The 22,161-nt window shown below is 40.3% G+C and overlaps 1 protein-coding gene across 2 annotated transcripts; it reads left to right on the top strand.

Annotated features, from left to right (window-relative positions):
* The first annotated feature begins 1,727 nt into the window (after window positions 1-1,727).
* On the top strand, window positions 1,728-9,758 carry stx12 (syntaxin 12). Of its 2 annotated transcripts, none has more exons than XM_076157241.1 (10): window positions 1,728-1,821; window positions 2,477-2,611; window positions 3,962-4,031; window positions 5,482-5,581; window positions 6,031-6,168; window positions 6,894-6,937; window positions 7,743-7,848; window positions 8,062-8,134; window positions 8,664-8,746; window positions 8,852-9,758. In XM_076157241.1, exons 2-10 carry the CDS (start codon window positions 2,512-2,514, stop codon window positions 8,942-8,944), a joined length of 807 nt encoding a protein of 268 aa, XP_076013356.1. In that variant the 5' UTR covers window positions 1,728-1,821; window positions 2,477-2,511; the 3' UTR covers window positions 8,945-9,758. The 2 variants fall into 2 exon arrangements, with proteins under 2 accessions (XP_076013356.1, XP_076013357.1); XM_076157242.1 differs by having other exon boundaries at window positions 1,741-1,825.
* Window positions 9,759-22,161: the final 12,403 nt, after the last annotated feature.

Here is a 22,161-nt window from a genome sequence, read left to right as displayed (position 1 = left end):
AACATTACCAATGATTCTATTCATGATGTTATGACATCATTATCAACAAATGTTAATGTGTTTTAAACAGCAACCACCCTCGCTATCAGGAGCTAGTGTACGTGGGATGGGAAGTGTACACTCCATAAACGCTTGACGATAAATTGTGCATGCTTTGCGACAACAACATTTATTTCTTATTGAGCCTACTCCTTTTGGAAAGGAAACACCTCCTTAGATACTTTATTGTACCATTGCTCGAAATCCAATCTTTCTTGGTCAGACATGAACCAAGAAAGCAACCATAGCTGTAAAAGTGTATCTCAGAATGCATTTTTGCATCTGCAAGACCTAAAGCCGCGGGAGACTTTGATAAATGCATCAGCAAAAAACTAAATTAATCAAGCCATCTCTGCTTGAATGAATAGTTGAGCATGATGTAATTATCAAATCCAGATGTGTTGTGTGCAATAAAGGCAAAATTCGTACATTTTGGTTGTCTACATTTTTGGCAATTCACACCACACATCCACAACCTCTGGCCTCGAAAATCAATAGCACAGACATAATTTGCCACATGTCTATTCTCTTCCATCCATGTTTCGAAATCAAAAAGATGTCTTTAGTTGACGGTTTTGAAGGCTTTTCAGGTTGAATAAAACACTGATCACATCTGAAATACATCTCTGCAATGGCCACCTTTTCCTTTCTGACATTTGCACACGGCATTCAGTTTGAAACTCACAATGTACAAACGCCCACAACCTTGACAGCATTTAACCCGATCTAAAGGTTTGGAACTTTTTCCCAGTGCACTTGTCATCTTCCAACTCTCTGTGTATCTTGAAATAAAACTGTTTTGTTTTCTATGTATGTTCTATGTAATAATGCTTGTCGAGATTAAGCCATAAGGTGTTGGGGCTGGGTTGATGAGTCTGGTATAAAGCTGTTAAGAAAAAGAAAAAGTATTGGACCCAGTACAGAGCCTTGAGGAATGCTAACTTATACTAAGTAGAGAAGTCATGTGGTGTCTTTACAAAACGAAAGTGAAACCTTAAATTAGAATGATGTATATCAGGAGAGTGTGGAGGAGGATTAGAACAGAAGTGGTGCTGGAGTCAGCAGTAAGAAGTAGATCATTGGCTACTTTGGTCACTGAGATTTCACTATTGTGCAGTGACATGAAACCAGATTGGTAGGGCTCAAATAAGTTATTGGAGGTAAATACACACACGGTGGTTTCCAACCCCTGACTATTTGCCAGTAATACAGATGATTTTTAATTTTTCACCTGGGTGACCTCATAGCTGGCTACTACCCTGGTTAGAAACAGACACAACTGTTGAGTGTTGGCTTTTTTAGTGGGGGTTTTATTACAACGTCTAGAATAAATAAATAGAGAGATTTTTTATATGGGTTTAAATAGTCACTGTCACTAATGGCACGTCACAGTGACTAGTGACGTGTTATCGGAATCAATTACATGATTTTGTTGCACGAAATACTTGTATCGATGCTTGTATGAATTCCTGTAGTTTCATAAAATGTATTTGGTCATTTAAGAAGAACATAAACATAATCGAAAATAAAAGTAACAAATGACAAGAAACAAAGTAAGATAATGGACACATGTATTCACATAAAACACGCAAAAAAAAAAAAAAACATGATGTGGGACAACGATAAGGGAGCGTCACAGTCAGTTCACGCTTAAAGAGTAAAACATCCTTTAGCGTATCATTCGTAACGTTACGTGCTTACGTCACAGATCCGGAAGAGCAGCGGTACCACAGGAAAAACATTACGCCTATGTGTTTATTTTAAACAACCAACGCAAAACAAGCAAGTATTACTTTACGTTTTTGTATAGAAACAAGTTCCTTCGGCTATATTACTGCCTCGGTCTGTTTACTAGAAAAGAAATGCTCATTTAGTTTGAAACTGACAATTTAGCCAGACACTAACAAACAGCTGAGCGGGGTTCTGTCTGCTCTGCTAGTTAACATAGCAGCTAAGCTACCGTTATGCGTCTGTAAGTGTTGAGGTGACATATCCACTTATCTGTACAATGATATGAACCACGGTGACATGACTGTGCGAAGTTCAGCTCATACAATTCACTGCCTCGCTGTATTAGAAAGAGCCGATATTAGCAGGCTAGCTAACCTTAACCTAGCTGACATTAGTCCGGTCATAGGAGGATAACCTTATGTTAAGACAAACGCTGAATAAGCTAACACCGTTTTTCTCAATATGGTAACTCAGTTTTCCTTAACAGAGTTGAAACCGTTAAGAACTTCTTCCAGCGTTCCGTGTCAGGATGAGTTAGCGTAGGCCGACTGTGTTGAGGGTCTTTATTTAAATAGCCAAAGGGCCTGCAAAGCTTTGTCATGAGGCTTTTGCAGTTGCATCTTTTAATAAATATGGCTATTGTTAAGGAGTCCCTAAGGCGTTTTGTCATGATGATCATTTCTTTCTATTTTGTTCCCAACTAAAGGTCGTTCTGTGACGTCCACACACACTCCTTCAGACATGTCTTATGGTAAAGCAGACAGCTTCCGGCCCATGCCTAGAGACTTCAGCAGCCTCATACAAACATGCAGCTCCAACATCCAGAAGATCACACAGAACAGTAGGTGTTCCACATGGAGTCTGATCGGGTCATTGGGTGTTTGAATGTGAATACAAAAATTAAAGGATTTGAATTGTTCGTTTTTTTTTTTTTTATATTGAAACATCTGAAACTAATTTGAATTCCAATGGCTGTTAAAGAGCCACGATAAGGACAATCTAAAAATTTCCCTTTATGGGACTAATAAAGGTGTATTTATCTAAGACCTGTCAATCAGTTAGGCATTGCCAGCACTGGGTGTAGCTGCAGGAGAAATGCATGACCTGGGATCCTCCCAGTCCAGAGTTACAGTATGAACAAGCTTCTCTACTTGACTGCTTCTGAGACTGATCCTTCTCAGTTTTCCTGTTATGTTACATGCTCAATCTTCTGACACCAGTCTGCCACTTTGTGTGTTGTAGTGGAGAAATGGTTATTTTCTTTCCAACATGTATAGTGGCAAGAAGGCAGGCAGAAAGCTGTAGCCAGTACAGAAGAACCACACCCGAAATGAAATCCAAATAATACAATCAATACGCAAACGTTTATACCTTACAACTGTTAGTGTTGTGATTAAGGGTGGGGTTATGTTGTGTGAGCTCACAGATATATGGCCATATTTGTTGGAAAGAGAGAGAAGTACCACATTCCTGTAACACATGATACCAATTGACCAATTACACCCTTACTGGAATATGTTTGGGTAAAGAAAATTAAACACTGAGGAAGTCTGAAGGTGGACAACACAGTGTTATTTTAAAGGTAAATTTGTAAGTTTAATGGGATCGAGAAATGAATGCTTTATGGAATATCATCCTGGAGACCCAGCCCTTTGACTTGTGTCTTCTGTAGTGGACATTTTGTTCACATGCATCTCCTTTCACTCTTGTGAGCTACTCTGTCAATCCCTGCTGCATTGTACAGAGGACATGTACCAGGGGACATGCTGAAAAATAAAAAAGAATACATTTTCAAAAAGAAAATGACAGATGTTTTTTAAACCGTAAATAGATAGGAAATCGCAAAAAAAGGAAATTGGAAGACACTTTTTTTCCTCGGCTCCCAGGAGGAAATGATATACTGTACGCTTATCTTACTTTGAATTTCAGCAATTGAAAATTCAGGTTTTATGTCTGTCCTCTACAGAATTTGGAATTCAAATTAAATTCAATATTCAGTTTCAGATGTTAAAAAATATACAATTACAGAGTTATAAGTAGACCAACAGACTTCTGTGTTCTAATCCAAACACCCAATAGGACGAATCTAATTCCGTAGTTCTACTGCTGCAATCCTTTATTCAAGTTTTATTGTGCTGTGTCCGTGTGTTATATGATTCAGACTTATCACATGTGTTCCTTCTCCTGACAGCTGCTCAGATCAAAAGCATGGTGAACCAGCTGGGGACCAGACAGGACACCAGTGAGCTCCAGGACCGTCTGTATGTGACATCATTCCCTCCACTAAATCAAACACTCTCTTTTTAGGCTAAAAATGAGAAGCAAAGCTCTATTTTAAACACTTCAACAATAGCAGTGGGCACAGCTCCAGACTGTTTTGTTTTTTTTGGAGTTAGCACCGAGCTGTTGTAGCTGCAAAGACAGTGACTGGTAAAAGATCCGTGTGCACGCATCAGCTTGACTTCTCCCTGCAGCCTGGAATTCTACCTCATGTAATCTATATTAGCTGGAGTAGCTCTATTGCTACTGTCTGCTACTGCTCTCTGTGTCCCTGCAACCATCACTGATTCGATTGGACCCCTGTATGTGTGGTCTCGCATGAAGTGCAGTGATTTTCTATATCAAATTGATTGCTCCTGTTTCTCGCAATGGCTGCTGGGATTGGCTCCAGCCTCCAGATTCCTGCTAATAATAATAATTTAGGGCTGATGCGTCTCTCTCTATTTAGTGTCCACTCATTCCTTCTCCCTTTCACTCCACCTCTTTTAGAGCATTGTGATGACGCAGATAGTTTTGAGGTGTAGTCCGTCTGGGTACAACCTGCCTTGCCATTTCCATGCCCCTAGCTGGTTAACCTTTTCAACCCTATGCTTCTATTTTACTGAAATGAATTTAGCTATGTGGGAGCTGGATTTAATCACTGGACAAGGTGCCTTGAGCCGCCCGTTGCCTTCTAACTACAGCTGTGTACATTAGCAAGTTAAGCTAATTGTACTGTACTTGGTGAGCCGTCTTGCCAAGTCCAATGATTAAGCATTGTTAATGATTAATCAATGAGGATAAGAAAGGGATAAGTGACTTCAGAGATGTATTCCAATAAGGAAAAAGCTGGTGGGATCTTATCGTTGTTTCATGTTTCATCAGTTTATTGTCCATAAAAATCCTTAGCTGATAAAATGTCTTCTGCTTCGGCCAACGGGGTTTAGATCTTTTTACATGTTAGGAAAGAGATCTACCTCAGCAATTGCAAGGAAGGCGAACACGTAAACACCCACTGTGTTGGAACAGTTATACATGTTCCCAGGGTGTGGCCATGTTTTTTCCTGCTTTTCTTGTAGCACAGCAACCCAACTTCCAAAGTTTGGCTCAGCGTGAGGCCATGTTATCCTTGTTGTTTTTTGGCTTTGGGATACTAAACAGTGCAAGTCGTGGCCTTTGCATCTTGTGTGTGTGTGTGTTTTGAGTTTTGAGTATTCAATAATATCAGTTTACAGCTTAATTACAGCTTGAGAAATGTTTCAATGTATTTGAAAAAGGATCTGCTCAAACTATTCAACTCAATTGTAGACTTCGGTTAAATTTGCGTTTATCGTATCGCACCTGTTTTTTTGTATTATTCACACTGTAAAATGGGGGAATCTTATTATCTTATTATGGGTGAATTATCCAACAGATTGACACACACTCATCCGTCTCTGGCTGTTTCCACAGGCAGCAGATACAACATTATACTAACCAAATTGCAAAAGAAACCAACAAGCACCTGAAGGAGTTGGGCTCAATCCCTTTGCCCACATCACCCTCAGAGCAAGTGAGTATTTGTATTTGTCAGTGGATTCCTGGTTTAGAACGATGGTGAAAGTAACAAAAGAAAAGAAGACTCAGCTGTTAAACAATAACACTGAAAATGAGTAAATCTCATTTGAATGTCGTGTTTAGAGCGGCCTCTTTATAGTAATTGAGAGCAATGTAACACTGGTTAAATGTGTTTATACAGTTAATTAACCTGTGCTTAATGTAATATAAAGCTTCTCACCTGTGTTGTGCTCTCTCTCTCACTCTCTCTCTCACTCTCACTCTCACTCTCACTCTCTCTCTCTCACTCACTCACTCACTCACTCACTCACTCACTCACTCTCTCTCTCTCTCTCTCTCTCTCTCTCTCTCTCTCTCTCTCTCTCTCTCTCTCTCTCTCTCTCTCTCTCTCTCTCTCTCTCTCTCTCTCTCTCTCTCTCCTACTGTCTGGTCTGTACTCTCCAGAGGCAGCAGAAGATTCAGAGGGATCGGCTGATGAATGATTTCTCAGCAGCACTCAACAACTTTCAGGCAATCCAGCGGCGTGCAGCAGAGAAGGAAAAGGAGTCGGTTGCCAGAGCGAGAGCTGGATCCCGCGTATCGGTAAGATCCAAACGTTCGGATGAACTTCATTTTTCTTGATATTGTATAAAATAAGTAGAGAGGAAAGATGACGAAATTGTGAAGATGGCGTAGATTTCCTGTTGAATGATCCTTTATGCGATAAATTCAAGGAGTCTTGATAGACAATAGTTAATCTGTCCAGAGCTGACACCAGTCAGTTCTCAAATCTGAGAAGCGGCAGCCAGACAATGTTTTGGCTCTTTTACTGTATAAATGACTCCTCTGGGGGCGGCAGTAGCTCAGTCCATAGGGATTCAGCTTGGCAACCAGAGGGTCGCCGGTTCGAGTCCCGTATCGACCAAGTAAGCAGACTGGTAGCTGGTGAGTTGCCAGTTTGCCTCCAGAGCACTGCCGAGGTGCATGTGAGCAAGGCACCGAACCCCCAACTGCTCCATGGGCATGCACGTGTTTGTGTCTGATATGAGGGGGTGCAAGATACATTTCAATTGCATGCGATTTGCCTTGAATTGCATGCAAAAATTATGAGTAATAAAGTATCTTAATTGGAAGTCGCTTTGGATAAAAGCGTCTGCTAAATGACTGTAAATTAATTAAAAAAAATCTCTGACTAATTGATAATTGAAGTGTTTTCTGTTAAGTAATCCATTATTCATTCCAGCACTAATCAGAATATGATAATACATGTCCTTCATAGCAAGGGTTGATCTACTTCTTACTAATGTTGTTGATTTCCTTTCCTTTAGGTTGAAGAGGGTCCCCGAGATGAAAAACTTGTTTCTTTCGATAAGTAAGAGCAATTTAGTTCACACAGGCTTCTAAGTGATCACTGAATACTTTTAAGTATCACAGCATTGCAAGGAACACTCATTTTCTGACAAATTCAAGCAAGGTACTGCCGACATACAGTACATTGCCAAATACACGTAAAAACCTCAAAAACCATATCAGTGGTGGCTAGGGGGGTGGGGGAAATTGGAAAAATATACGAAAGCTTTAAGCTGTATTTTTCTATTCTAATTTGCTTGTCCTTAATTCCCAATTAACTCCCTGGGATAATGACAAATAAAACATCATTTAATTTAACAATGTATACTAAATGTTTATACTCAGATATTGAATATAACAAAAAAAACACACAATTAAGATGTTTGTTCATTCAGAGAAATCCACTTTATCACTGCAAAGAAGTGTTGTCCAATTAGTGTATATACTAATGTTTTTATGAACCTTGAACAGGACTCTTCTTATTCCCATGGAATAACAACAAATCATTTACTGTTTTTTGAAGTTTTGATACTGTGGAAGCGAAATTCCTTCCCAGGAAACATTTTTCTCTTATTTCCCCAAAACAATGTATGCAATCCAGGAACAATCTCCATACCGTAATAAAAGGTTTTGTTCACATACAAGAAAATGATACGTAAGGGTCAAGAAAGAAAGTGCTTTCCTCTTCTTCCATTAGAGAGAAAATAAAAGGACTCAAGTTAGAGCCCTGTCTATTTCAAATGTAACAATTATACAGCCTGTCACTTCACACATAGTTTTTACAGATTTATTCCTGTTTTTGAGTTTTATTCTCTTGTTTTGTAAAGCCAAGATGACTGGGGTCAGACGACCACCCAGACTGAAGAGGCTGGCATCACTGAGGAGGACCTGGAGCTCATCAAGGAGAGAGAAACAAACATCAGACAGCTGGAGGTCAATATCTCCTTTATGCTCGGTTTAAGATTCTAATATAAGGTTAAAGTTACTGAGGAGGAAATTGTGTCAAGTTCAAAGAAATCTCCAAATTCATTACCCTTACACTTTTATTGTATCATTTAATGTTTTTTTTTTTTTAAACTATTAATTGTAAACAGTGAATACAGCATTGGAGGAATGATTGGACCAGAAATGTTGTTTTTGTTTCAGTCGGATATCATGGATGTAAACCAGATCTTCAAGGACTTGGCAGTGATGATCCATGACCAGGGAGAGATGATAGGTGAGCGTCCCCAGACTTCCTACATTCATGGATCTCTAAAAAGTTACTAAAATTCCGTGGTACTGCACTGGTAACTGAACTGACAACATACTACTATCAGGATCTGTCTGTCGTCTGTTTACGTAGCATTACTTTCAGGGCCTGACCCCCTAACATAACACAGTTCCTATACATGCTTCTCCACATGGTGTTCTCTGACATGCTCTCTCTCCTCCGTTCTTCATTGTTTCTTCATCTCGCTTGAAGAAAACTGGGGCTTTCAAACTCAAGCCAAGCAGTCATTCTAGAGGAAGACTGAAAACCAGACCGAAACGAAGAAAACATCCATACATTCAGAATCAAGCACATCAGTTGTATATACAGTATTCTGTTTTCTGCCCAGCACATAGCAAATGTGGATGAGGTGGAATTCTCCCCTTTGAAAACACTGAGCAGTCTTGTGGGCTTACATCTCTGAAGTCACTTATCCCTGAACAGTGTTTTCCTTGCTCGTATAGTGTGACTTCATTTGTTGTTTTCTGAAATACAGATAGCATCGAGGCCAACGTGGAGAATGCCGAGACCCATGTAGAACGAGGAACAGAGCAGCTCCAGAGAGCGGCCTACTACCAGGTCAGTCAATATAAGTGCTTTGATGGACGAGCAGCAAATATCAAATGTTCTCCACCCAGTGTTCCCTTCAATCACCCTCTTTCTCTTTGCTTTCTTTTATTCTAGCAAAAGTCCCGTAAGAAGATGTGTATCCTCGGTATGGTTTGTTCCCTCGTGCTTGTCATACTTGGCATCATTATTTGGCAAATGGCCAAGTGAGTGCACTCCATCAGTGATGTCACTACTGTAATTACCTTCCTGTGCCCCTCTCCCACAATTTAAGTACCTGCTTGGAATCACAACAGTGAGAAGAGATTGTATGAAGGGAGTGAGACGAGGTTGTATGAAGGGACTGAACACACTCTGGGTACAGTGGAGTGATACCTGGGCACTTATCACAGAAAAACATCTGAATTCAGTCGCACCTTTATACCCGATCAAGATCCTGAGATTTTCTTTATTTGCTTCATTCATTTCTTGTATTATTTTCTGCACTAATACTAGAATTGAAAGTATTTCTAATATAAATATTGCATTGCTTATATTCTGAATGACTTAAAAAACGACAAGTAAAAATGAAAAAAGCAACTTGCGTTGAGTACATACTTTTTTTGCCATCTGTATTTTTTTTAGGCACCTTCTAATTTAAAGTGTTCAGTGTCACTGTGAAGTTGTAGTCATTGTGTTGCTCAGGTGACGAGGTTTGGTTTCAGCCGGCGTCTATGTAAACATCTTGACATGATGACGAGGAGCTAACCTGGTGTGCTGCTTCCTGACCTTCTCAGTGACGTAAGTGGGATGTGTTACTCCTGCCGTGACAGCTGTAGTTGTAAAACACATGTGAATTTATCTAATAGATGACATTATAAATCATATTAAATGTAAATATCACAAAGTCCTGTATTGCTTTCTGTTAAGAACCTTCTCACTGATGGAAATGATCTTCAAAAATGCAACTCCAGTCATGAAACAAAACTTTTTTTAATTGATTTGTATGACTTCTGTCAATATGCTAATAAATGTCTTAAATTCCCGTCTCTCTATGACACTGTTCAATGATGCAAAAAAATACACATACACTGTTTAAACTTGACCTGTAGGGGTCACAATAACAAAGCAAATGTACGCTCTTCAGCTCGTCCAACTGCTTGTTAATGCAAGTAGCTAATCAGCCTGTCACAAAGCAGCAACTCAATGCATTTAGGCATGTTGACATGTTCAAGACGACCTGCTGAAGTTCAAACCGAGCATCAGAATGGGAAAAAGGTGATTTAAAATGGTGGTGTAACGGTGTGGGGGACATTTTCTTTGCACTATTCTGGCCCCTTAGTATGAATTGAGCATTGTTGACCACACTGCACCCATTTTCTGATAGCTACTTCCAGAAGGATAAGGCGCCATGCCACCAAGCTCAAATTATCTCAAATTGGTTTCTTGAACATGACAATGAGTTCACTGTACTCAAATGGCCTCCACAGTCACCAGGTCTCAATCCAGTAGAGCAGCTTTGAGATGTGGAACGGGAGATTTGCATCATGGATGTGCAGCCGACAAATCTACAGGAACTGCGAGATGCTATCATGTCAATATGGATCAACATCTCTAAGGAATGTTTCCAATACCTGAAATCTTGAATCTATGCCACAAAAAATTAAGGCAGTTCTGATGGTTAAAATGTGTCCAACCCGGTACTAGCAAGGTGTTCCTCAATGAAGTGGCTGGTGAGTGTAAGTCTGATAAAAGGGGAAGGATTACAATACAACATCAAGGCTATATCATGTTACACACACTGAGCATGCCATTACCTTCAGTCAGATGTAAGGGTAAACTTAATTATATAATATTAATAAAGAATTAACATTGCTCTACTGACCAAGATAAGTGCTCCTGCCATTGTTATTGACCAAGGCACTAGGGCTGTGGGTTGGTCCCTGGCTGGTTAATAAGCTCCTCTCTAACCTCAAACGGTTGATTGTTATAGCTTGTTTGGGGGGTGTATAAAGTATTTTGCTACCCCAAGAACAAGATACTGATAATTCATAATTTTTTTTTTTTTATTAAAGCAAACATTTTACATGTGCACATACAGTTATATGGATAGGATATTTTGGAGATCATTTTTTAGACAGAAAGAGGGGGAAAAGGAGAGAGAGATAAAGAGAAAGAAGGAAGATTGTATTATTATTATTATTATTGTTCTTGTTAAGCTTTTTACGTAGGCCATGAGGTATAATAGGCAATATGAGGTACAAGTAGATTGAAATTAAAACAGCAGGACGCCACGGCGGCTGTAGGTTGTTAGTTGATGTGATGATCTCATAGGGTAAATAATGTGGCAGCTTACCTGAAGAATTGTGGACTTTGTGATAAAAGCATGAAATTTGGTACAGTTAAGGCGAAAGGCAGTCTGAAAAAAACTGAATATCAGGCCATTGTGAATTTTCAACATGACGGCCGTGGTGGCCATTTTAAAAATGGCTGCCACTGACAACAATATTCAGAACAATTTGTATTATTTTTTGCATGGTATGAACTATGATGTTGATGATCTTGTTAGTTAAATTTATTAACCATACCTAGTTAAAAGAAGTTTAAACATGAAGATTACATATAAATCAATAAAAATTCAAGATGGTTAGCATGATCAGCATGAACATTGTAATTGTAGCAGCCACCGCCCAGATGCTAAAGCCAAGTGCTGTAAAGACCTTCAATGAATATGCCCATGACATCTTCATTCCACATCTGTCTAGAAAACTAAAAAATGTGACCAGGCTTGATTTGGTGTGAGACCGCTACTTGTCTTGACTCTTTGAAGGGAGCAACAAGAGCAAAGCGTGGGAAAGGGATACAGAGACGTGTTGTAGGCGCTGCAGCCACTCCCAGGAATTGGCAAAATATTCTCAGAGTGGACAGCAATAACACTGAGTTGTTCACTTTTCTCTCAGAGGCTCTGCTCAAATGGTTTGAGTTTGTGCACAAGGATAAACAGCTTGTCATCACTAATGATGTGGAAGTCCTCAGCAAGCCACCCCTTGCTGATCTGTCCTCAATTTCTCCATGCACACATGTGGAAGCTTATACTCGTATGTTATTACATGTGGCCCATGCAGATGAAATATTCACCAGAAAATGATGATCCAAACTGTTGATAACGATGTTGTGGTTCTAGCTGTTGCAGAAGCTCAAGGTCTAAAGGCAGGGGATGAGCTTTGATTGGCATTTGGTACTGGAAAGAGTTTTCGATACCTAGCAGCCCATGAAATCTCCATATTGAAAATTTGCGATGGCTTGATAATTTGTTTTGTACCGTCTTTGGCTATAAGTGTACCGAATTTCATGCTTTTATCACAAAGTGCACGATTCTTAGGAATTATGCTGTTAAGCCGCCCCACTGAATACAGTTTTTACAGGATGATGTCAAACAGCAATGTAGGCTACTACAAATAGCATTATAGGCTGTGGTGAAGAGAAGGAGAGAAAAGAGAAACAAAAAAAACAAAAACAAAGAGAGGAAGTCCCACCCAAAGACCCAACCCAACCCTGCAGTCACACAACCCCGCAATTACACAACCCGTCTGGGATGTAAAATAAAATGAATGAATAAAAAGGAACTACTCGGTGTTCAGGTTTTCAGTCACTGGTCTGGCATAGTACTTCATACTTCATATTTCAATTTAATGCTAAATCTCTCCATAGTACAAGAGGTGTTGTCTGATATTCACAAACAGATGGCAGTGCACACCCAGGTTTCTCACACATGCTGTATGAACTCGTGAGAATCCTGTGAGTCACAATTCCCACAACAGAAATAGTTCTTTTTTAGATGAGACGGGGTGAAATGAACTGTGCAGAAAAGTGGAAGAATGTATATTTGTGATCTCCACCCAACTTCAAACAGATAGTCGAAGAACAAAGCTTAATAGAGAAATTCACAGACATTCACAGTGCACACCTGGCAAAATCAGAGTGGCAGCACTGAAGAGTTAAACATTTTCTTTGACCCAAGCTCATCCTGAATGGATCACTAGAAAGGGTGTTTCATCACTTTCCAACTCCAATACACATATTGGATGAAGAAGCATACTACAACCTGTAGTTGACCCAGACAATCTGCCTCCATCTCGCTCTGTCCTTGAGAACATGTTGTATGTTGCTCCAGACGAGGTTAATCTCCACCAGATCAGATGATGTTGTTCTTAGCACATGACCCAGCAACTTAAACTACAGAAGTTTGATCACATACACCACACTGTGGCATTTGGGCTTCATGTTTTTCAAGCCGAAATATCCTACAGAATTGTTAACATTGGTACACGTTGGTGACAAACAGTCTCTTATTTCTATTATCTTAAGTCTCCCCAGTCTCTACAGCAAGCTGAGAACATGTCCAGCAGTCTTTTTCTTTTTTATTTCTTCAAGTTACATCAACATTAATCCATTAAATGAGTAAGATGCCTTGATTCTCTGTAATCTCCTTTAAGATTTACTATGTATGTAATCTCTTGCTCTATCTCTTAGCAACCTTGGTGCTGCTTACACATCTAATTGTGTCTAATTAGCTTCCTGTTCCCATCTCTTCTTGTGAAATGGCGTTGTAAATTCATTTTTTAAGGATACAGGAGGTTGAATTTTCTCAGATTGTTAAATTATTATTCCTTGTGTTTTTGTAGTTTGATTGATCAGAAAATGGTTTGATCCAGTCCAAATGCTTAACCATACAAACACACATTCTTTTGTTTAGGGCTGAACCAATGATTGATGTTTCATAAGTATAATATTTTCTTAGCTGAATATGATCCTCAGCCCCAGAGCCCCTTCTTGTATTTTATGTTATCAATCTGGAATCCAAGACTAGGATACATCAATCAGACCTGCCCCAAAATCAAATGATGTGTTAACGGAAACTAACACTGGCTGCATGAAGTTGAAATCATTTTTAAAGATTTGTTTTGACAATCCACAGCAATAAGATAAACAATTAATTCTATCCTGTTTTTTAAGAAGAGAGAACCTTCACACAGATCCACAGATCATGGTTATCAGTCACTTGTCCTGTTCTCCCCTCTAGACTGGTTCATGTGAGGACCAGTTGTGTGAAAGGGTGTGCACATGGAGACATTAGAACAATCATATGCATTTATCAGACAGTTACATCAGAAAGAGATGAAAGAAGAATACAAAGAGAGTGAGGAAAAAAGTCTCAGAGGGAAAACGTGAGGGAAAGGTGAGGGAAATGTACCATCCATCCAACTGTCCATCATCTGTAACCGCTTATCCTCTAGTGGTACCATTTGCAGCAAAATGTCAGGAGGCATAAGAAAGTCATTTCCCGTGTTAACATTAATGAGAACGAGGATATGTGATACACATGTGAATTAGGTTCAGAAGGCAACAAAGCGACGCTGACATAGCTCAACCAGTCACTTGTACAGTTTGGTTGTACAGGTAATATATACAATTGTTATTATTGTTGAATAACTATGTTCTGTACCAAAATCATAGTTGTGTAAGCAAACAGGGGTTGGTTGTCAGGAATTTAAGATTCTGTGCCTAATTTGGGAGAATGAAGTTTCACTTTTAGCAGGCGTTAACAGACATACACAGGTCACATAGACACATTGTCATCAATGAATCAGATGAATCATATGTAGAAGGTCAGACAAAGCAGAATGACGTAAACAACCAAAGTACAAATATCAACAGTTAGGTGTTAATTTAAGAAGTCTTCTATTAGCATTTGTGAAACCTATATATTGATTTTAGTCTCAGATTTACTTTCATAAACGTTTTAAATATCAGTTTTTAATCCACACATGCCTTGTTTGAGGAAATTTGGTGATAATTCATACATCAATAATTAATAAGTAAGCACATGTGTGCAACTGTGCACAGGAATGTCTAAAAGAAATGTCCCTATCAAATGAAAGCAAACCTACGTCCTTGAGTGTTGGTCCGTGACCTCTTGGCAGATGGCATTTGACTGCTCTAATGTTTTAAGCACTGCTGTGTAGTCCAGTCTCAACTCAGGCCAGTACACCACATCTGAAAGAGAGTGCTTTAATGTGAATCTACTCTGCATGTCAGTTATCTAAGGATAGCTTCATAGCACTGGATAGTCATATGCAGTAAGGACGAGTCCTATACAAGCAAGATGAGAGTGATGGTCTGATGTTGAAGAGAAGAATGGTACTGCAGTAGGATTGTGGGTGAAATTCTAAGTGTGTGCACGGTGCCGGGTTTGGGTGGGTCTCCTTGACTGGGAAAATTGGTCTGACCACTTCATCCACCTTTCCACCCCCCTTTAATTCTTTCCATACAGCCTAATGTTGTAGCTGGAAGGCCTTCAAGGGATTTTCTTGTCCTGGTGCGTGTGAATGAGATGACAAAGGGTGGGTTGGAGGGCAATGCGATATGTCGCTCAGCCTCTGCACAGGAGCTATGGGATTAGTTTGAGAAATCCCCTCCCTTGTCCTTGAGGGCTGTCATCTTACAGCAACACATAGCAGCACACTGACAGCAGCTTGCAGCGTTGCCCTTACTTTGTGCTAGTGGTATTTCCTCTCAGACCAGCTCTGGTTGCAGTCCAAGGGGACATGGCTGCTTCTGCCGGCTGCTTGCAGTCAAAACAGCCTTCAGCTTCAGTCAGCATGTACAAGGCTTCATTTCTGCTGGCAGCCAGGCATGGACACAGAGGAGCTGGTACACATAACAGCTATGTCACACTGTGGTGCTTTCTTTCTGTATTTTCATGATCAAATGACAGTATGACCGTGTGTCCCTGTCTGGGGACACACGGTCATACTGTCATGTCTGTCTGGAGTTACTTGTCAAGCTCTTGTGCGCAGACAGTCGAGTGTGTCTTTCTTAAACACTGAGTGACTATACACTCTTTAGAGTCCTTTAAAAGATGGGAAACATGCTTGTGCTGTACTGTGTGCTTTCTTACTGCTGAGTACTTTTAAAGCTCATTAAGGTAACATTTAATGTATAATACTGATTACTTCAATGTTCTCTTACATTACATTACATTACACTACTTACTCTGTGCTTCTGTTCAATCCAATCTACATTTGGACACGTTAGGGTCCTGCTACTTGCAAACTTACATCGGATTTTGTTTTATTTATCCATTATAGATAAAACAAACACGTAAAACACTTTAATTCTGTTAAGCCTATCTTTATATAGTAATTCAGATTCTGCGGGAGTATCTCTCCTCAGATCTGGTATCTGCAACATTAGTGGTTAGCTTGCTCTCTTTCTCCCTTCAAGTTGCTGCCACCACTATATGGCATCAACTTGACTTAGCGAGTTCTACACTGCTGTCTCCTATGAGGAGATTTTCTGGTGTGTTTGTGTGCATGGGGTTCTGCATGAGTGTGTGTGTGTGGTGGGGTGTCCTGGCCTTAGCTTGGAGCATTTTAATCTAACACTTACATATAAATGTGTTCTGCCAATGTGAATGCCAGCATTGGTTCTGGCACGCCTGTACATTTACTTAGCTGGAACATTCGCGGCATGGGAAGTAATATTATACTTAATATTTCTAGAGGAAATTCACCTTAAGCTTAAAGATCATCATAGGCTGCAGCCCTCCTGGATCGGCCAGATTTAACACTCTAACTTTAATTCCATATCTAGATATGTTGCCATTTTTATCAATAAGAGAACTCAATTCTCATTTTCCAATGTTGTTGCTGAAAAAAACGGTAGATTTTTCATAGTGGCAGGCACACTGAAGCAGACTAAGGTGTTACTGGTCAATGTCCACGTGCCCAATTCTAATGGTGTTGAGTTCCTCAATAAATTACTATCCCTCATAAAGTACTATCCCTCACCTTTGATTGGCCAGGAGCGCATGCTTGCATGAGGCAGTGCAAGATTGTGTATTATTATTTTTGTTATTATTATTATTCCTCTTGTGTGCATTTCCATTCCATCTCAGCAATATGCATCCTAACGTAATGTTATTGAGGTCTATTGATCTATTGATCTATTGATCTAAAACATTGCATTGCCTTGCACAAGCATAGGCACCTGGCCAATCACTCTTGAATGCTACATAGGATGGCTCTTGCCAATAAATTTGTTGGCATCTGGTTGCCATACTAAAAGGTCTGGCAACTTTAGTGGCACCTAGACTTTGGAAAAAATGCACAAACAAAGTGATGACCAGAGCAAACAAACAGCCACTAAGGAGATTTTAGGAGATTTTACCAGTTTGCTGCTAAAAGGGCTTAGTAAATATAATGTCTGTGTACAATTCAGCTTTTTAACAGTATGGTCTGGGGGCGTGAGAGGGCTCAGTGAGTCTACGACAGGAAAGCGTTTCATCCAGAGAGGTTTCATGGCTAGTTTCCAAATCAGGATTTGATTTTGGTTGAAATGGTTCTGCCCTGAGGAAAGGTCATGGGGTCTTGTTAGGACAGACTGCTCCACATCACCATCCTCAATAACTGAAATGTACACAAAGGAAAATACAGTTGTGGTGCACTGTAGCTCTGTAACTCTGTAAAAGCTGTTAATGCTACATGTTAGCATAGGAGAGAATATGTTATGAATGTAACTGTCTCATTCTTACTGTCCATCTGTCTGGAAAGTCAGAATGTCTCTTCACGTCACACAGACACACACCCTTCCCCTGTTTCTTTCTCACTTGGAAAAGCATGTCTGCTACAGTGCTCTGCATTCCTGTGGTGTGACTGGCACTTCCTGCTGTGAAAGAGAAGCATGGCTGCAGTAAAGAACTTTCCCCCAACTCTCATTTCTTTTTCCTCTTGTTTTTCCATGTCTATGCTTTGTGAGAGAATGACCACATTCATTATACATTTCAAATGTTCACCCAGTTACATGATACATAATGTTATTTTCAATCAAGACCGAATTAGATCTGTGTACCTGCCTTTAATAAAATGATGGGGACACACGTGCAGAGAGAGATAGAGCGAGAGAGAGAGCAAGAGAGAGAGAGAGAGAGAGAGAGAGAGAGAGAGAGAGAGAGAGAGAGAGAGAGAGAGATTCTCTTGTCTCCCGTGTTCTTTCCATGTGTGCTTCCGAACACACAGTCCAGTGCAGGTCACAGTTAGGTCCATAAGTATTTGGACATTGACACAATTTTCACAATTTTGGCTCTGTACACCACCACAACAGATTGAAATGAAACAACCAATATGTGCTTTTAAGTACAGACTTTCAGCTTTAATTTGAGGGTATTTACATCCAAATCAGGTGAACGGTGTAGGAATTACAACCATTTCTATATGTGCCTCCCTATTTTCAAGGGACCAAAAGTAATTGGACAATTGGCTGCTCAGCTGTTCCATGGCCAGGTGTGTGTTTTTCCCTAATATCTTTTCATCCACAAGGATCACATAAATGTCTAGAGTTCATTTCAAGTGTGGTATTTGTATCTGGAATCTGTTGCTGTCAACTTTCAACATGAGGTCCAAAGAGCTGTCACTATCAGTGAACCAAACCATAATTCAGATGAAAAATCTAAACAAAGCCATCAGAGAGATAGCTAAAACATTAGGTGTGGCAAAATCAACTGTTAGGTACATTCTTAAAAAAAAAGAACACACTGGTGAGCTCAGCAAGACCAAACGACCTGGAATACCTCAGAAAACAACTGTGGTGTATGACAGAAGAATCATTTCTCTGGTGAAGAAAAACCTCTTCACAACAGTTGGACAAATCAAGAACACTCTCCATGGGGTAGGCGTATCTGTGTCAAAGTCAACAATCAAGAGAAGACTTCACCAGAGTGAATATAGAGGGTTCACCACAAGATGGAAGCCATTGGTGAGCCTCAAAAACAGGAAGACAAGACTAGGGTTAGCTAAAAAACATCTAAAAAAGCCTGTAGAGTTTTGGAACAACATCTTATGGACAGATGAGACAGAGATCAACTTGTACCAGAATGATAGGAAGAGAAGAGTATAGAGAAGGACAGGCACTGCTCATGATCCAAAGCATACCACCTCATCAGTGAAGCATGGTGGTGGTAGTGTTATGGTGTGGGCATGTATGGCTGCTAATGGAACTGGTTCCCTTGTATTCATTGATGATGTGACTGCTGACAAAAGCATCAGGATGAATTCAAAAGTGTTTCGGGCAATATTATCTGCTCATATTCAGCCAAATGCTTCAGAACTCATTGGACGGCGCTTCACAGTGCATATGGACAATGACCTGAAGCGTACTGTGAAAACAACCAAAGAGTTTTTAAAGGCAAAGAAGTGGAATGTTATGCAATGGCCAAGTCAATCACCTGACCTGAATCCAATTGAGCATTGATTTCACTTGGTGAACACAAAACTGAAGGGAAAATGCCCCCAAGAACAAGCAGAAACTGAAGACTGTTGCAGTAGAGGCCAGACAGAGGATCACCAGGGACCAAAGCCAACGTCTGCTGATGTCTATGGGTTCCTGACTGTCCAGGCTGTCATTGACTGAAAGGATTTGGAACCAATCATTAAATGTGACGATTTGATCTATGATTGTTAGTTTGTCCAATTACTTTTGGTCCCTTGTATTATATAGAAATGGTTGTAATTTCTACATCGTTGACCTGATTTGGATGTAAATACCCTCAAATTGAAGCTGAAAGTCTGTACTTAATCACATTTTGATTGTTTCATCTCAAGTCCATTGTGGTGGTGTACAGAGTTGTGAAAATTATGTCAATGTCCAAATACTTATGGACCTAACAGTATATTGAAGGAGTAATGAGCAACAGGAAAGAGGAATTAAAAATCTTGGAAGGAATATAACAGAAACATAAAAAACAAGATTCTTGAGAGGCGATCGTCTTCTGCATTTGCTGGATCTGATTAGAAAGGGAGCTAACCATGGTCAACAAGGGAGAGCTGCATCTATTGCTCCAGTTGCTATGAGTTGCTCCTGCAACTGCTGCATCCTTGTGGAGAGTTGAGGTCAGTAGCTGCTTGTGATGTCGGAGCTGCTGAGCCTGCGTCTGAGAGGACGCAAGCAGAGGACCTTGTCAAAAATACAGAGGAGGCCAACCAACTCAAAAGCATGACCAAACAATTCCACTAACCAGTGGAAGATGGCATTGAGCGAAATAGCGTGATATGAAACATATCTAGTTGACATTGTCCTATTGACCTGCTGCTTACATCAGATTGGCATAGTTTTTACAAAAGACTCGTGATTAGTCCTCCTTAGGATAATTTACTTTGTTTGAACACTCAGATTAAATGTCACTTTTGATTCTAATGTCACAGGAGGAAAACTCTGAACATGACTGAGAATAGTACATCTTATTATACCTTAATTAATCAAGATAACTTTGAAACACCTTTAAATAATTTGTTATTTGATAGCTAATTATAAAACGGTGTGTTGACAGACTGCGCTGATGGCTGTGGAGAAGCCCCTCACAGCATGATGTGTGTGTGTGATTGTGTGTGTGTGTGTGTGTGGTTTTACAAGACTGGGCCAAGAACAGTGGTGCAGTCTCTCAGTGAAGTTCAGCCAAAGTTCACAAGCAGGCAGACATGTTATTTTAGGTTGACAGACTACCTACCAGCATGGGAGGGCGTGCCCAATTAGTGTAGTGAGGCAGCACAGGCTACCTGAACAGCAAGAGAGGCAAGTCAAAGGGTGATTATTCATTCCCACTCTAAAGAGGGTCAAGTGATAAGGGGAGTGGTAAGGGGACATAGCTGGCACGGGGTGGAACACTTCTGAAAGACACTGACAGGATAATTATTTGATTTATGGATGTGTAAAGAGAGATTCTGCTGTGTGGGCAGAAATGAAAGCACAGTGACCATGAGCACAAAGCAAGATATCAGCTTTCAGTACAAGCAGGAGGGCAGAGCTGAAAATATAAAATACATACAGTTAGATGATTTACAGCTACATGTGCGATATGCTGTAAAGCAGTGGTTCCCAACCTTTTTCTTAAGGGACCCCTATTTTATTTTATTAGGGACCCGGAGGGTCGCCAGTTTGAGTTCTGTATGGACCAAGAAAGTGGACTGGCAGAGCTTTGAGCCTGTGTTTCTTGGGCCAGTGATGGGATGTTAGTCATTGTGCCCATCAAGTATTGTTGCATGCCTTTGTTTTGATGGTGACCTGAGCACTGACGGCAGATTCTGATGAATCTGGTGGTTGCGTGAAGTGCAAGTCTTGGAGCGACACCTGGTTTGCAGGGTTTCATTTGCACATTCACTTCTAATTTTGTCCATTGCCTCAATGAAGCCAAACCCGATATAACTTTCCCTGGTAAATCCTCTTCTTCTTCTTGAGAAATTCAGCACTCTCCCCTCCTTTCCTTGACCATTTTTCATCAGCTTTTTGTTTGTACGATGTACATCTGTAATACAGGACCAGGTAATTTAGCTAGCTTGCTCTGCAAGCTTAGAATAGAATAGAATAGAATCTTTATTGGGTCAAATCACACATGCAAACATAGCAATCTGAAATGTGTCTTGCGTGCCCCTCTTACACATACACACACACTTTTTTTTTCTTTACAGAGGGGTCAGGGCAGCCTTGATACGGCGCCCGGGGAGCAGTGTTAGGGGTTCGGAGCCTTGCTCAAGGGCACCTCGGCTGTGCCGAAGAGCTGAGGGAGGAGTGGACAGTGGGCCTCTCGTCAAATCTATTGAAAAACAGATCCACTATTCATTCTCATTTAACACAAATGAAAATATATATTGCATGGTCTTACCTTTACATCTAAATTAAGTCCATTCACCTGTCCTTGGACAAAGTGACGTCATTGTAAAATGATCTTTTTCTTTTTCACAATTTTTGGCAGATGGAGGGAGGGCGAGCGTCAATTATATGGGCTCAAGTAAGGCCAGTCACTGAGAGGTTGCGCAAGCACAGGGTATGCTCAGGTCACTGCTGCCTCACCTCTCACTTTCCCTGTATGTGCAGAGGAGCCCGACAATTTTTGGCTTTAATTTGTTAAAACTGTCTCCCTATGTGTTAACAATCATGTCTTCATGTTGATGAGATCTTCAACAACATGTCTTCATGATGATAAGATCCTCAACAACATGTATGTGTTCCAACATTCCTAGCAAATGTTTATTCGAGCACAAACTGTCCTGAGACACTCTAAGGTCTAGGAGGTGGCTGGGGATAAACAAAAAGGGAAGAAGCATATCTGTCAGCTGGCTGAGCATATAAGGAATGCAGCAGACTTAAACAACATCCTGAGGGAGTAGTTGAGAAAGGTGGGACTGTGGGTCTGTCCAGGAGTCCAGGCTATTTTTAGCTACCTCATCAAAGACCAGTTGTTTTCATAACCCAGCAGTTCTACCACAGGCTCGGCTTCAGGGCAAAAACACCAGGACTCATTGGAATTTATTCAAAGTTTCACTCAAGAAAAATACAACGTTTTCTCGTGAGATTTTTGTGGCAGGAATTCTTCACGAGTCTTTATTTAGGTGTCA

Source organism: Genypterus blacodes, unplaced genomic scaffold, assembly GCF_046128005.1.
Source record: "Genypterus blacodes isolate CSIRO-AG114 ecotype Tasmania unplaced genomic scaffold, CSIRO-AGI_Gbla_v1 ptg000072l_1, whole genome shotgun sequence".
NCBI classification, from domain to species: domain Eukaryota; kingdom Metazoa; phylum Chordata; class Actinopteri; order Ophidiiformes; family Ophidiidae; genus Genypterus; species Genypterus blacodes.
This window is presented reverse-complemented; position numbering and strand designations above follow the sequence as displayed.